The 11,516-nt window shown below is 40.6% G+C and overlaps 1 protein-coding gene across 1 annotated transcript; it reads right to left on the bottom strand.

The window, feature by feature from the left end:
* Nucleotides 1-391: 391 nt before the first annotated feature.
* On the bottom strand, nucleotides 392-10,541 carry LOC138584496 (uncharacterized). The gene is made up of 12 exons (XM_069656745.1): nucleotides 9,883-10,541; nucleotides 8,741-8,883; nucleotides 7,457-7,632; nucleotides 6,706-6,866; nucleotides 6,349-6,489; nucleotides 4,800-4,921; nucleotides 4,232-4,400; nucleotides 3,811-3,956; nucleotides 2,710-2,852; nucleotides 2,503-2,629; nucleotides 1,797-1,930; nucleotides 392-587 (listed from the first exon to the last, which is right to left on the bottom strand). Exons 1-12 carry the CDS (start codon nucleotides 10,323-10,325, stop codon nucleotides 462-464), a joined length of 2,031 nt encoding a protein of 676 aa, XP_069512846.1. The 5' UTR covers nucleotides 10,326-10,541; the 3' UTR covers nucleotides 392-461.
* Nucleotides 10,542-11,516: the final 975 nt, after the last annotated feature.

Here is an 11,516-nt window from a genome sequence, read left to right as displayed (position 1 = left end):
AATGTACGAAGAAGCGGATCATCTGTTGTTGAAGTTAAGATCATTCAACTCCCAGCAGGAAGATGACTCACTGAGAAACACTTTCTTCACTCCAAAGTTTCTAGTTGGACATGATTACCTGTAATTAGCGAGGAGAGGCTGCTCTCTTAACAATGCATCTTCAGCTTATGGAGTGCCTCTTTAGCTGTAAGGCTTCCTCTCCTTGACTTCAGGGTAACATCTTGAGAAAAATGCAAATGGTCGGTCGTGCTGGGCGAGCATTGCAGGTGATATTTTGCATCACAATCATTTACACAGATAACCGTTACCTCCTGTCTATGCAAGCTAATGAAACAGGAGCACGACTAATGGAAACAGCCGAAGAAGCAGTAGGAAAATAGACATTTAATCTTTGGCTTGATTGTACATTCAGTCATATTCTTCAAATCAATATTCAAATTTTAGAGTTTCACAAGGAGGCATCATTTGTAGAAGATGAGAAAAGATGACATGATGATGTATCCGGGCTCTTCGGTTGGATTGGGATCCGTCCCGTTGAACAGGCCGAAGTAGACGACGGTGTTGGACTCTGAGCCGCTGATGTCCAGCTGAAAAAGAACAGAACATGATCCAGGATCCACACGCTGTATTCATAAAAAAAGTAACATTTTGATCTCATCAAATGTTCGATGAATAAGATCATAACGTGCAGGAAATACACACAAACACACATTACTCAGAGGGGTTATTATGGGAACCTAAGCTAGTTTTCTTAAAGTAACTTAATGCTAAAAACCCTGAATCTAATCAAGTTGTCGTGTGTTGCAGTTCAATCTCTGAGGTAATCTGATCTCAGGACTGCTGCCCATGACTCCTGAGAACATGAGAGGAACAAGTCAGGATTTTACACAATTATATCAAGAGCCTTTAAGGTCAATAACTCACTTCAGAATAATCAAGCGCTTCTTAATTCTAATGGGCTTACTTCACTCAAATGTTTTACTTCAGTGTGACCTTGATTTCAGGACAAGATTCTTGTGAAGCGACTGGAGGAAGAAGAGTTTACTCGGCTATAAACTTGTCCTTAACAACCAGGATTATGCGTGTGTGGTGAATAAAAGGGAATTTTACAGATTCTATATTGTCAGCTATAAAAGCAAAAAATATAAAATAAATAAAATGTTGAGTTCATAGTTTTTAATTTAATCTAATTGGCAAAATAAATGAAAAGAAATGATGCAAATTAGAGAGTAAAAAGTGAACCAAAAAAGTAGAGTAACTGGTTATAAAACCAAAACAATGAGCTGAGAGACACTATCATGGTCCTGTATAGCATAAAGGGAGGGAGCTGCCAAGTGGGCTGAGGTTGAATTTTCTGTGAGTTCATTACAACCAACAAAATCTTTCTAATTATATGTAGACGATAAATCCTTTGGTATTATAAAACATTGGTTCTGGTGAATTCTGGGGGGATGTATGTAGCAGACCCTACAGGACATAAGGGTATAATTCCCCAGAAAGTATGTTTTGTACAGACTGTTGTTATGGGACTAATGGGTGTTATGGGAGTCAGGCAGGTCACAGTAAATTCTGACACGCGCCATCTTGTCAAAAAGTGGATGTTCTGACTGTGTCAGGGAGAAGTTTAGTTTTGGTGTGTGTGAATAAACGGCTATAGAGGTGTGCAGCCAAAAAGAGAAGCTCACTGGTCTTGTTAATTCCAGCGACTCCTACAGCTGCAACTTTAAACAACAGAAAAAAAGAGGTCGATAAGAAATTAAGATAAAGTGATAAGTTTTATGGTAACGCAGTTGTACCTGTTCAGTGATATCGATCCTCCAGGGATCGACCTGCAGTCCGTCGCACCAGCCTCCTCGCCCGTACAGCCACGTGCCGTGCTCGTTTGGCACCGCGCCCTCTTTCACCCGCATGGTGCAGCCCAGAGGTGATCCTGAGGGTTCAGGACAATGTCCACAAAAACATATGAAAATACAACAGTCAGTTCAAACAAATTAGCCTTTAATCAGAGGACAGTGAGTCAGTGATTAAAGCGCAAATTATTTCACTGAATCTTGCAAATGTGTCATTTCCAAAAATGACAACCTATTGCTTGTTTTAGCTTCTAAAATGTGAGGATTTCTTGATTTTATGGCCGATTATGTTGGTCAGGCAAAGCAAGATATTCAAACAGCTTGTGTAAAAACAAGGACATCAGGCAAGGTCATCAAAATGAGTAAAAGTTGTCACACAAAACAGATTTAACAGATGGTTTTTCATTTTCAAACTAAAATAAAGACTTAGAAAACTTCAACAAAGTATTCTTGATCTTGGAAACAGAAGCTAAATAAATATCCAGCATAAAAGGTCCATTTCTGTAACTTTTAATCCTTCACATTTACTCAACTTTATAGAATGTAATGCGATTGAAAGGCTCCTAAACAGCTATAAAACTTGGACTTTGAAGTGGGATTGTTCTGTCAACTACCTTTAGTAAATGTTTATCAATAAGCCGACATTTCTCACCTGCAGAGTCGAATATGAGCGTGTTGTTATAGAAGGCATTAAACAGGAAGTGATGGGAGGTGACACAGAACTCTCCACAGCGGTTGTTGTCGCTGCCGTGTGCAGTGATGACGGCGTACATCTCAACCTGGAGGCAGACACACAGCTGCTGAGACGGGACAGACCGACAGGAAGCTCTTTAAATGCATCAGTGATCACATGCGTTACCTTTTTGGTTGATATCGGGACGGAGAATTTGATTGGCTTGAATCTCCTGTTGTAGTTTTTGTTGAAGGTCCCCCCGCTGTACAGAGGCATCACTGTGAAGGGGTGCAGCTTCTGTGCTTCATCACCTGTGACATTACCTGTGGCTTTGTAGAAAAAAAACTGAACTGTAACCATATGGCTAATATCAATGCTATAATATTTGTGCATTTATCACACGTCATATCCCCATCCAATATTAAACAATATCATCCCAAACTGCAGAATATCTTCAGGCCTATGTGACACGTTGGTGCAGTATGTTCTGGTTATGTTTTAACCAAAGTATGTGTGTTTGTGCTCGTGTTTACTGGACAGACTCAGTGGGGCAGGGACCTCATCCTTCTTGCTTATTACAAGATCAACAAATCAAGTGCTGTCAGATTATATCTAAAGCACAAGAGGGCACATCTGATGCCCGACAGGCTCATCATCCTTTGTGTCAAACACGGAGTCAAAATATTTCCTGGAACTAGAAGCTTTGTCTCATTTTTATCCGGCCTTTTTCCAGGAACTATTTAGAGACAGTTCCTTCCTGCAGAGAGAAAATGTTCTGGGATGATTTTATTTCAGTCTAATCTCTCTCTTATTCTCACAGTGGTAGAGCTCAGATCAGAGCACGACATTGTCTCCGAGTCGTTGCTTTGTCAGGTCATTTTGACAACAAGGCTGCTATAACAGTAATGTGATGCAGACAGCTTTAGCTAAACCTTGTGGCTGCTCAAATTCTGCTCAAATTGTGTTAAATATGTAATATGTTGTGCTGTATTGTACAGAAGCCCATAGCAGACATGCATCCATACACTTTATTTACTCCGTTTTCCTGTGATGATGAGTAATTTCCAGTTGTTTTCTTGAGATCTCAACTTATTTTTCTCGTTGTCTCGGGATAGCAAAGCTGGTTTTATTGTGATAACGGGATAATAGCATTATCTATGCCTAACGTCTCTCCCTCAGTGCCTCCTTTTCGTCTCACCCTACGACAGGCTTGCCTCACACTTTGAAATCAACACATTTTAGCGCCTGAAAATGGAAAAAAAGCTTCAGCATTATCACAGTTTCTACCTGTCTGATTGCTGATACTGAATCTCAGGTTGAGGGAGGCGTACCATGGCATCGCCCAGGGCACGGTTTTCATGGTGAAGTTGCATTTGTTGCTGTCCAGCAGGGGGCGCAGGGGAGACACATCTGTCAGCCAGCGCCCAGTACCTCTGCCAAAAGACAAATAGAATCATGTTAAATACATCGGATAAAAAACAGGATTCTTACAGTTCAACCAAGAAGATTACTGACATACTTTATTTTTTTATATAGTCTAATTCTACCTGGAATAAGGGGGCCGGGATTTGTTTTAAGTTATATATAATATTTAATGTGCATGCACTCTGTTCCAGTTTTGTTTGTCATGAATACTCAAAGATGATTTGAGACGTAATATTCATCATTCTAATTTGTGCCATTCACGTGTTTCACATCAGCGTTTTACCTGCGGAAGGCGGTGATCCATCGACCCAGCTCGGTGTTGCAGTACGGCCCGTCTTGATCGCAGCAGACAAACAGCTGCACCGTGTGATCCCAGTGAGCGCAGGTCGAGTCTCTCTTGCCGGGACACGACAGGGACGCGTCCAGCTCGAGCTTGTCATAGTCCAACCAGCCTGCAAAGAGACACAATGTAGAAATGTTTGCATAATTAAAAAGCTAGTTTCCTCCACATACTGCAGTAATGCTCTAATGCACAATTCCTTTACCCCTCTCCATGCTAATGATGTTTTCAGAGCAGTGTTAGGTGTTATTGTTCTCTGATGGGCGCTTATTAACTCATACCACAGCTACAAAGTCAAGAGTTTGAAAAACCAGCAAAAGACATTTATAGACATTTAAAATCTTATCTTAAAGCTGCAAACATGAAGAAATAAATCAGCCTGTCTGGTGTCTACATAGAGCTTCAGGGCTTTTCAATTTGGGCATCAAAACAGTAGCATGAAACTTGTTGGTATGGAATAACTGCTCGGGACAAAATACTAACACATGACACCAATTGTTGATTAAGTTACCTAACGGCAGGTTGACAGTTGCCTGGGCTCCTTTGTCCCCCTGCATCAGGACTCTGTCGAGAACAGGAACAACCTTTGCGGGACTCTGAAGCTTGGTCTGCAGATCGGCATAGAAATCAAACCTGGAGACAAACGTCAGATAAATACCCATGAACTGTTACGATGCTAAAGATTTGGAAGATAGAGGGGGATTCTTTCAAGGTCATTAAGGTCACAGTAGTTTGCAACGCTAAAATATTTTCTGTTTTTACAATCTGTAACTATGTGGTCTGAGGTTTCACTTCCTGTTTTGCCAGTATGATTACTGAGCTCTATGTTTAGAGGTGCTCAAATACTCTGGATATCCCCTCATCACTTCCTCTCACAGAATACCCACAACTACCCGTTAGCGATCCAGGAAATGTTTTTCCTTTTACGTGAGAAAGAAGCTCGCGTTACAACTTATTTGACCAATTTTGGATTATGCTGATGTTGTATATATCAGGCTGCAACTAAAACTGACCTCCTCCCTCTCAATATAACCTATAATACACGATGCTGATTTGGTCTTGGCTGTCCTTTCAGAACTCATCATTGCACAATGTCTGAAACTCTTAATTGGCCCTCTCCCGCCATAAGAAGAAACATTGGCTGCAGTTTATTTTCAAATGTATACATTTCAATTACTCTCATTATTTAAAACAGTTTTCGGTACCTTTCTCCTGTAATTATCAATTAAGACACTCTTTACATCTCTTTTTTTCTGTTCCTGCAGTTTATAAATCAGTAGGTGTCATGTTTAGAGCTCCTTCTGATTGGAATAACTTACCTGTAGCTATTTGATCCATACTTTCTGCCCAACATCATCATCTTATTACAATATCAGCTGTCCATTACCATAATCAAGACTCTTTCTCCTTCTTTAATTATTATCTTATGTTTCTGTTATGTAACTTACCCAATGCTGTCACTGGCCTACACACCAACAGACTGACTTGACGTTGTATGATTGTTTTTTTCTCCCGTTATTTTCTTATTGTTTCTGTCTCCTGTTTTTTGGTCACAATTTGTACAGTTTTAATCATCTTGTTGTGTTTTATTTGCTTGAAATGAGTCTTTATTGTACTATTGTGTTTAGACCCCCCTCGAAAACGAGATGGTACAGCTCAAGGGGTTATTCCTAACACAGAATTTACAAACTGTAGAACCAGAATCAGTATCAGCTTTATAAGCAAATTATCTTTATAAATACAATTAATTTGACTCTGGTTTAAAGTTACTCTCGGTGCACATACACAAAGTTCAAATGTTAAGTGACTTTGTCCCTCTGAGGGCAAGGTGAGCAAAGACATTGTCCCCAGGGATCAATTGTTATATATGTTTTCAATTCATCTATAGTTTTGTCATCCTGATTGTTTTACTAGGTTTTATACTCTTTTATTTTACCCCATTAAAGTGTTTTTATAGGAGTTTTTCCCCTATAAAATTGAAGGTTGTAAGGACAGAGTGAATGGTATACTGTACAGACTGTTAAGGCCCTTGAGGCATGTTGTGATGTTTGTGTTCTTACCACTGTGCCTGCCAGTTGATGAAGCTGAACGACGGGTAAAGAAACCAGCCCATCTCAGCCAGCAACCCCTGTTGGTCAATACTGAAGAAGAAGTTTGGGGACGGCGTGATCTGGAAGGTCACATACAACCCCTGTCCTAATCTACCAACCACACAAATTCAAAGGTGTCAACGGGGGGAAATAGAGAGATTAAAGATTAAAGCACTTTTAAAATTACATTCTACGCTCATAACAGACTTATGACCGGACCAAGTCAGAGGTGTACCCAAAGAGGAGGCAAACAGATTTTTGAGATCAATCAGTTAATCTATGTAAAAGGATACTACATGTCAAAACAAGGAAGTCTGTAATCCTTACTTAAGCGCCTGAGCGACTGAAGGCTCCAGATGCACCATGGAAGCGGGGATGCTCAGCGTTGTGTTGCAATCATCCCCTTCACAGTTCATGTCCTGGATCGGGTTACCAGGGAGAGCGTAGACAAGGACACCGGAGGCGTTGGATTTAGCCATGTTCTCCACCTGGAAGAAAGGACGGAAACAAGGTTCTAATGTTGATTAATATTAGATTAAAGTCGATGATGCCAGCGTGTTTCAAAGCAAAAAGAATATAGGGAACCATTCTGTATCATTCTGTATAAGCTACAAAGGAGAAAAGGCAGAAGATGTCTAAGTAACATTATCATAATGATTTCATTATCATCAATTTCTCTGTTGATTATTCCATCCATGCATCCATTATCTTTACTGCTTATCCTGTTCAAGGTCGCGGAGTGGTTGGAGCCGATCCCAGCTGTCATTGGACGAGAGGCGGGGTTATACCTTGAACTGATCAACAGTCGGGCTGACAGACAACCTTTCATGCTCACATTCACGCTACTGGCAAGTTTAGAGTCACCGTTTAACCTAATGAGCATGTCTGTGGACTGTGGGAGGAAGCCGGAGTACCCGGAGGGAACCCACGCATGCACGGGTTGTTGATTATTCTTTGGATTAAAAAAAAAAAAACTTGAGTGTGTGCTTGTGTTGCAGTAAAGCAAACTTTTATACGATCAGGAAGAAACAATGTAAGCAAGAAGCAGCTCACTTTATTACCGCTGACATGAACAGACCTTGGTGAAGAAGGAGCAGTTGCCTTCAGACACCCAGGCCACAGCACCAGCCACCGAGGGGGAGGGATCACACCCATCATCTGCATCAACCAGCTGATGCGACTTCGGACCCCAGCGCGTCCAGAGCCAGTCGTACCTGGCGTCTAGTCTCTTGATAACCACGGGCATGTTCCACCCTGTGAGAGGGAAAAATGGAACTGACTTAGTGCTCGTTTGTGCCTGTTCAGAGGGCAGTTTGTATTCAAGTCTGACACCAAAACACACACCAATATGGCCTTTGACCTGTAATACTACTGCTTGTTAGCTTAAGCACAAAGACACACCAGCAGGATTTAAGCTTTAGTAGAAGTAAAGACAGCTTGGCTGGCTCACGTCAAGAGGATTATTCTTCATAAGCTCTTGTATACAAAATGCATCACCTAAAAAAATCATGTTTTACAAGGAACTTTATCTTAATAAATACATAACAAAATGTGCTCTCTCTTTTTTGCACATTTGGAACCTAAACACTGCCTTAAAGTTAGAATCTCAAAGATCTCATTTCCATTCTCTCTGACAGCACCTATGTGCTGTGTGTGTGTGGGGGGGGATTGTGGGAGAAAAAAATCGACCTGCCGACCGTGGCCCACTACTCCAAAAAGACACCACAGTTCAGGCTGGATTACAGAGCTTCTGAAAGGGATAGGATCGCACCGGAGCGCTAATTGTAACGGCACAACGGGAGCGATCTGCTCTCCGGTTTCTTCAAAAGTATCCCAACTCAGCTGGAACTGCAGACCTGGCAACCCTGGCTCTGCATCACATCACGTGATATGAAACTTTGTTTGATCATGAATGATGATGGCCCTCAACAGCTCTGTGTTTATCAGTGACATATATGAACTACACAGCATGACAGCCTGTGGAGACAAAGTTTATACTTTAACTGTGCGCAGAAATGTGGACAGATCGCGTCATCGTATGGCCGATGTAATACTGCAAATACAAAGGCTTTCATCAGTGGGCCATAGGCTCAATCACCATTGTGTTACCTCATTCGGCGATAGGGACTTAACAGACAATAAAATGAAAATCCTTGAGATTATCACTTTAAATGTGAGTTTTTATACCATTGTAAAGAACTTTTTAATGCTTTCCAAAGTGTACTAATAAATGTCTCCCAAATACAAAAACGTATACTCTACATCTGCCATACCAGCGTTGTCTCTGCTGAACAGCTGAGTCAGGCAACAATCACACATGAAATCTGTCCTCATTCGGCTCAAGAGGAGGCAGCACTCTTACCCTCTGAGGTGAAAACTGCCTGTGCGAGGACACAGCTGCGAGCCATGCAGCCCCAGTAGTAAAACACACTTGGTATCCAGTTTCCCAAATTGAAGACCGGCATCGGAGAGAAGTGCAGCCGCGACAGGACCTCCTTCTTACCCCTGAAACAGATAGGAGAGCAGAGAACTGAGCATTATGGTTATATTCATGTAGACAGTATTAATGTTAATACTAAACTTTCTATCAGCAACTACAATGTAACGCTGTCACCAAGAATCTCAGCTCAATAACTACACCACTATTTTAGATCAAAGTGTATTTTAGTGTTTGTGATTAAATGCCAGGCAGACTCCTTGTAAAGCCACAGAAAAATACAAAATAAAGCTGAATTAAGGAACTTTATAGAAATAATGAGGGACATCTTGGGATGTTTCAATAACAGGAGGCACAAAAACACTGCTACACAGGTTTTTCTTAATAACTCACATTTGAGTATTTGTTTGCCCCTTCGATTTAGTATGTACTCTACATCCCTACTGAAAAAGTTTCTACATGAAGCTACACTTCCTGTTTTTCACTGTGGTTTTTGTCTGTGTTCGGTGCAGGATTCAATTACTCATTTTACAGTGATTTACTGATTATTTTCCAGCATTTCTTTGCTTTCGGCTTGTACTGATGGATGTGTCTGTTTTAGCCATGCATGTGGGACAATAAAGACTGAATTGAACCAGAACAGATAATTGGCTCTATAAGCTTAAAATGATCCATTTCTGCAGCAGAGGTTACTCTTAGTTTACTCTTTCTTGTCTCTTTACTAAATGTCTGTTTGCATTATCTTGTAAGTAAGCATCTGGACTGTATTTAAGCAAATTTTTTACTTTATTCCAGGGGAGATTGTCTTTTAAACTTTTTGTTCCCTTGCCAAGCCCCGTTACTCTGAACTATCTACTAACTGAACTACTAATATACTGTTATATCATTTACAGGGGATATTTTCAGCAGAATTGGTACATTTCATACTTGACTATTTTTGCTGATACAACTTTTGCAATGTAGGGCTTAAATATGTATTTATTTAGCTGCATTGCTTGTTTTCTTTCTGTATTAGAACTGGAGTACATGTCAACACAACACTTATAGCAGTGTCTCCTCTGGGTCACCTGTGCAGGGCGACCCGGTGCACCTGCTCCCTCATCCACAGAGCATCAGTGACCGAAGAGTCGTCCAGGGACAGAAAGAGGACCTGTGTGCTGTTCGGCAGGTCCTCAACCAGGCTCGTCAGGGACGACTCCGAGCTCCATATACACTCCAGAAACCCTGACTTGTTGGTGAAGGCGTGGATGATGAGAGGTCCCTGTAGAGCACCGGGTTGATATGAGAACTCCCCATCCAGTGTTTTGACAGTGAACGCGGCTGCAGGGTCTCCTGGCTCCGGCCCGGTGGATGCGGAGGCTATAGTGGACCTTACACTGACCATGTTTTCTCTGGACTCACAGGCCTCGCCATCTAAAGTTAGTTTCGTTTTCCCTGCGCCTTCAAAGACATGAGCTGTCACAACAACAAGGCAACATAACATCGAAAACTTTGAACGCATAAACGCCATGTTTCCGCTGACGGTGAGTGGCCGCGAACTCAACACAAACAGCCAAGTCTGACCATCTCCTTTCCTGAGTTTATCTGGGTTTAAAAACTAAGACTGCCGTTAAACTCCTTCAAGCGGCGTTTTGACAGACTCTAATCTGTCTGAGATTTTTGAGTTGTAGGCGGGTCGAGTTGGTGTCTATGGCGGAGCTAGAGGGACAAAAAGCTTCAAATCGCGTTAATAGCGAGAAAACGGGATTTCAGCTGATTGCTAAAAATAACCGTATTACAAGATAAACTAAAATGAGTAAATATTATATAAAGAAGTGAAAGAAATTTATTATAACCTATTTGTATAACAAAGTCTATGCTGTGGAATAGCCTGTTTATGTAGTTGTAAATAAATCTTTTAGCAACAATACATGCTAATTTCTGATTGGCGTAACAAAAATAGCTGTTCTCGCGAGATTTAAAGATTTTTTTGCCGAAATGAATAAAACAATGCACATTTTGGCCTAGTCTGCGTGTACCTGACTCTTCTTGTTCTGTGTGTAAAATTATTTAGGTATTCATATTTACTTTGTTTCAAGTCAAAGGGTATTCTCAATAGCTTTTTATATGTAATATGTAAAATGTGCAATGATTTAGCTCTATTTGTCTAATCCTCTGTCTGTATTGTGGATGATTTAACAACATTTATTTGAGAAGTATACAGTCGTTTCTTTATTACGGTACAGATTCAGAAGGTTAGATTGTCAAGCCGGCTAAATAAAGTTCAAATAGCTCATAATATAACAGCGGATTAAAATACCTTGATAAATAAAGTGTATGATCACCTTAGAAGACTACTTTATAGATGTAACCAACCACCTTATAAAGCAAGAATCCCCTTTTTAACCAACTTTTAAAAATAGTTGTTTACACTTACATATGCATCAGCAATAACAGCACAATACTATTGGGTAATTTATAGAATGCTTCTTTCATTACTTGATACTGTAAAGATCCCTATTGTATTATGGCCTGTACTGAGTGATCAAAACAACAGCTTCAATTCCTGTATTTCTAGTTTAAAAATAAATAGATTTCATAGTTTGGGCTTTTCTTTGACTTCTTTTTCTTATTTGTGACTTTAAACAGACATTATACCTACTGCCATGAAGTAAGATTTGCACTTGAGTTAAAATGTTACTCATTGTTCAGCCCAGTGACC

This window comes from Semicossyphus pulcher, unplaced genomic scaffold (genome assembly GCF_022749685.1).
Source record: "Semicossyphus pulcher isolate SPU_LCO1_2020_fin unplaced genomic scaffold, fSemPul1.0.p SCAF_9, whole genome shotgun sequence".
Classification (NCBI taxonomy): domain Eukaryota; kingdom Metazoa; phylum Chordata; class Actinopteri; order Labriformes; family Labridae; genus Semicossyphus; species Semicossyphus pulcher.
This window is presented reverse-complemented; position numbering and strand designations above follow the sequence as displayed.

Coding starts and splice junctions, on each gene's coding strand:
- LOC138584496 (XM_069656745.1), bottom strand. CDS start 10,325: ATGGCGTTTATGCGTTCAAAGTTTTCGATGTTATGTTGCCTTGTTGTT. Junction 6,490..6,705: donor TCAGTCGCTCAGGCGCTTAA/GTAAGGATTACA, acceptor TGTGGTTGGTAG/ATTAGGACAGGGGTTGTATG. Junction 588..1,796: donor GGATCGATATCACTGAACAG/GTACAACTGCGT, acceptor GTTCTTTTTCAG/CTGGACATCAGCGGCTCAGA.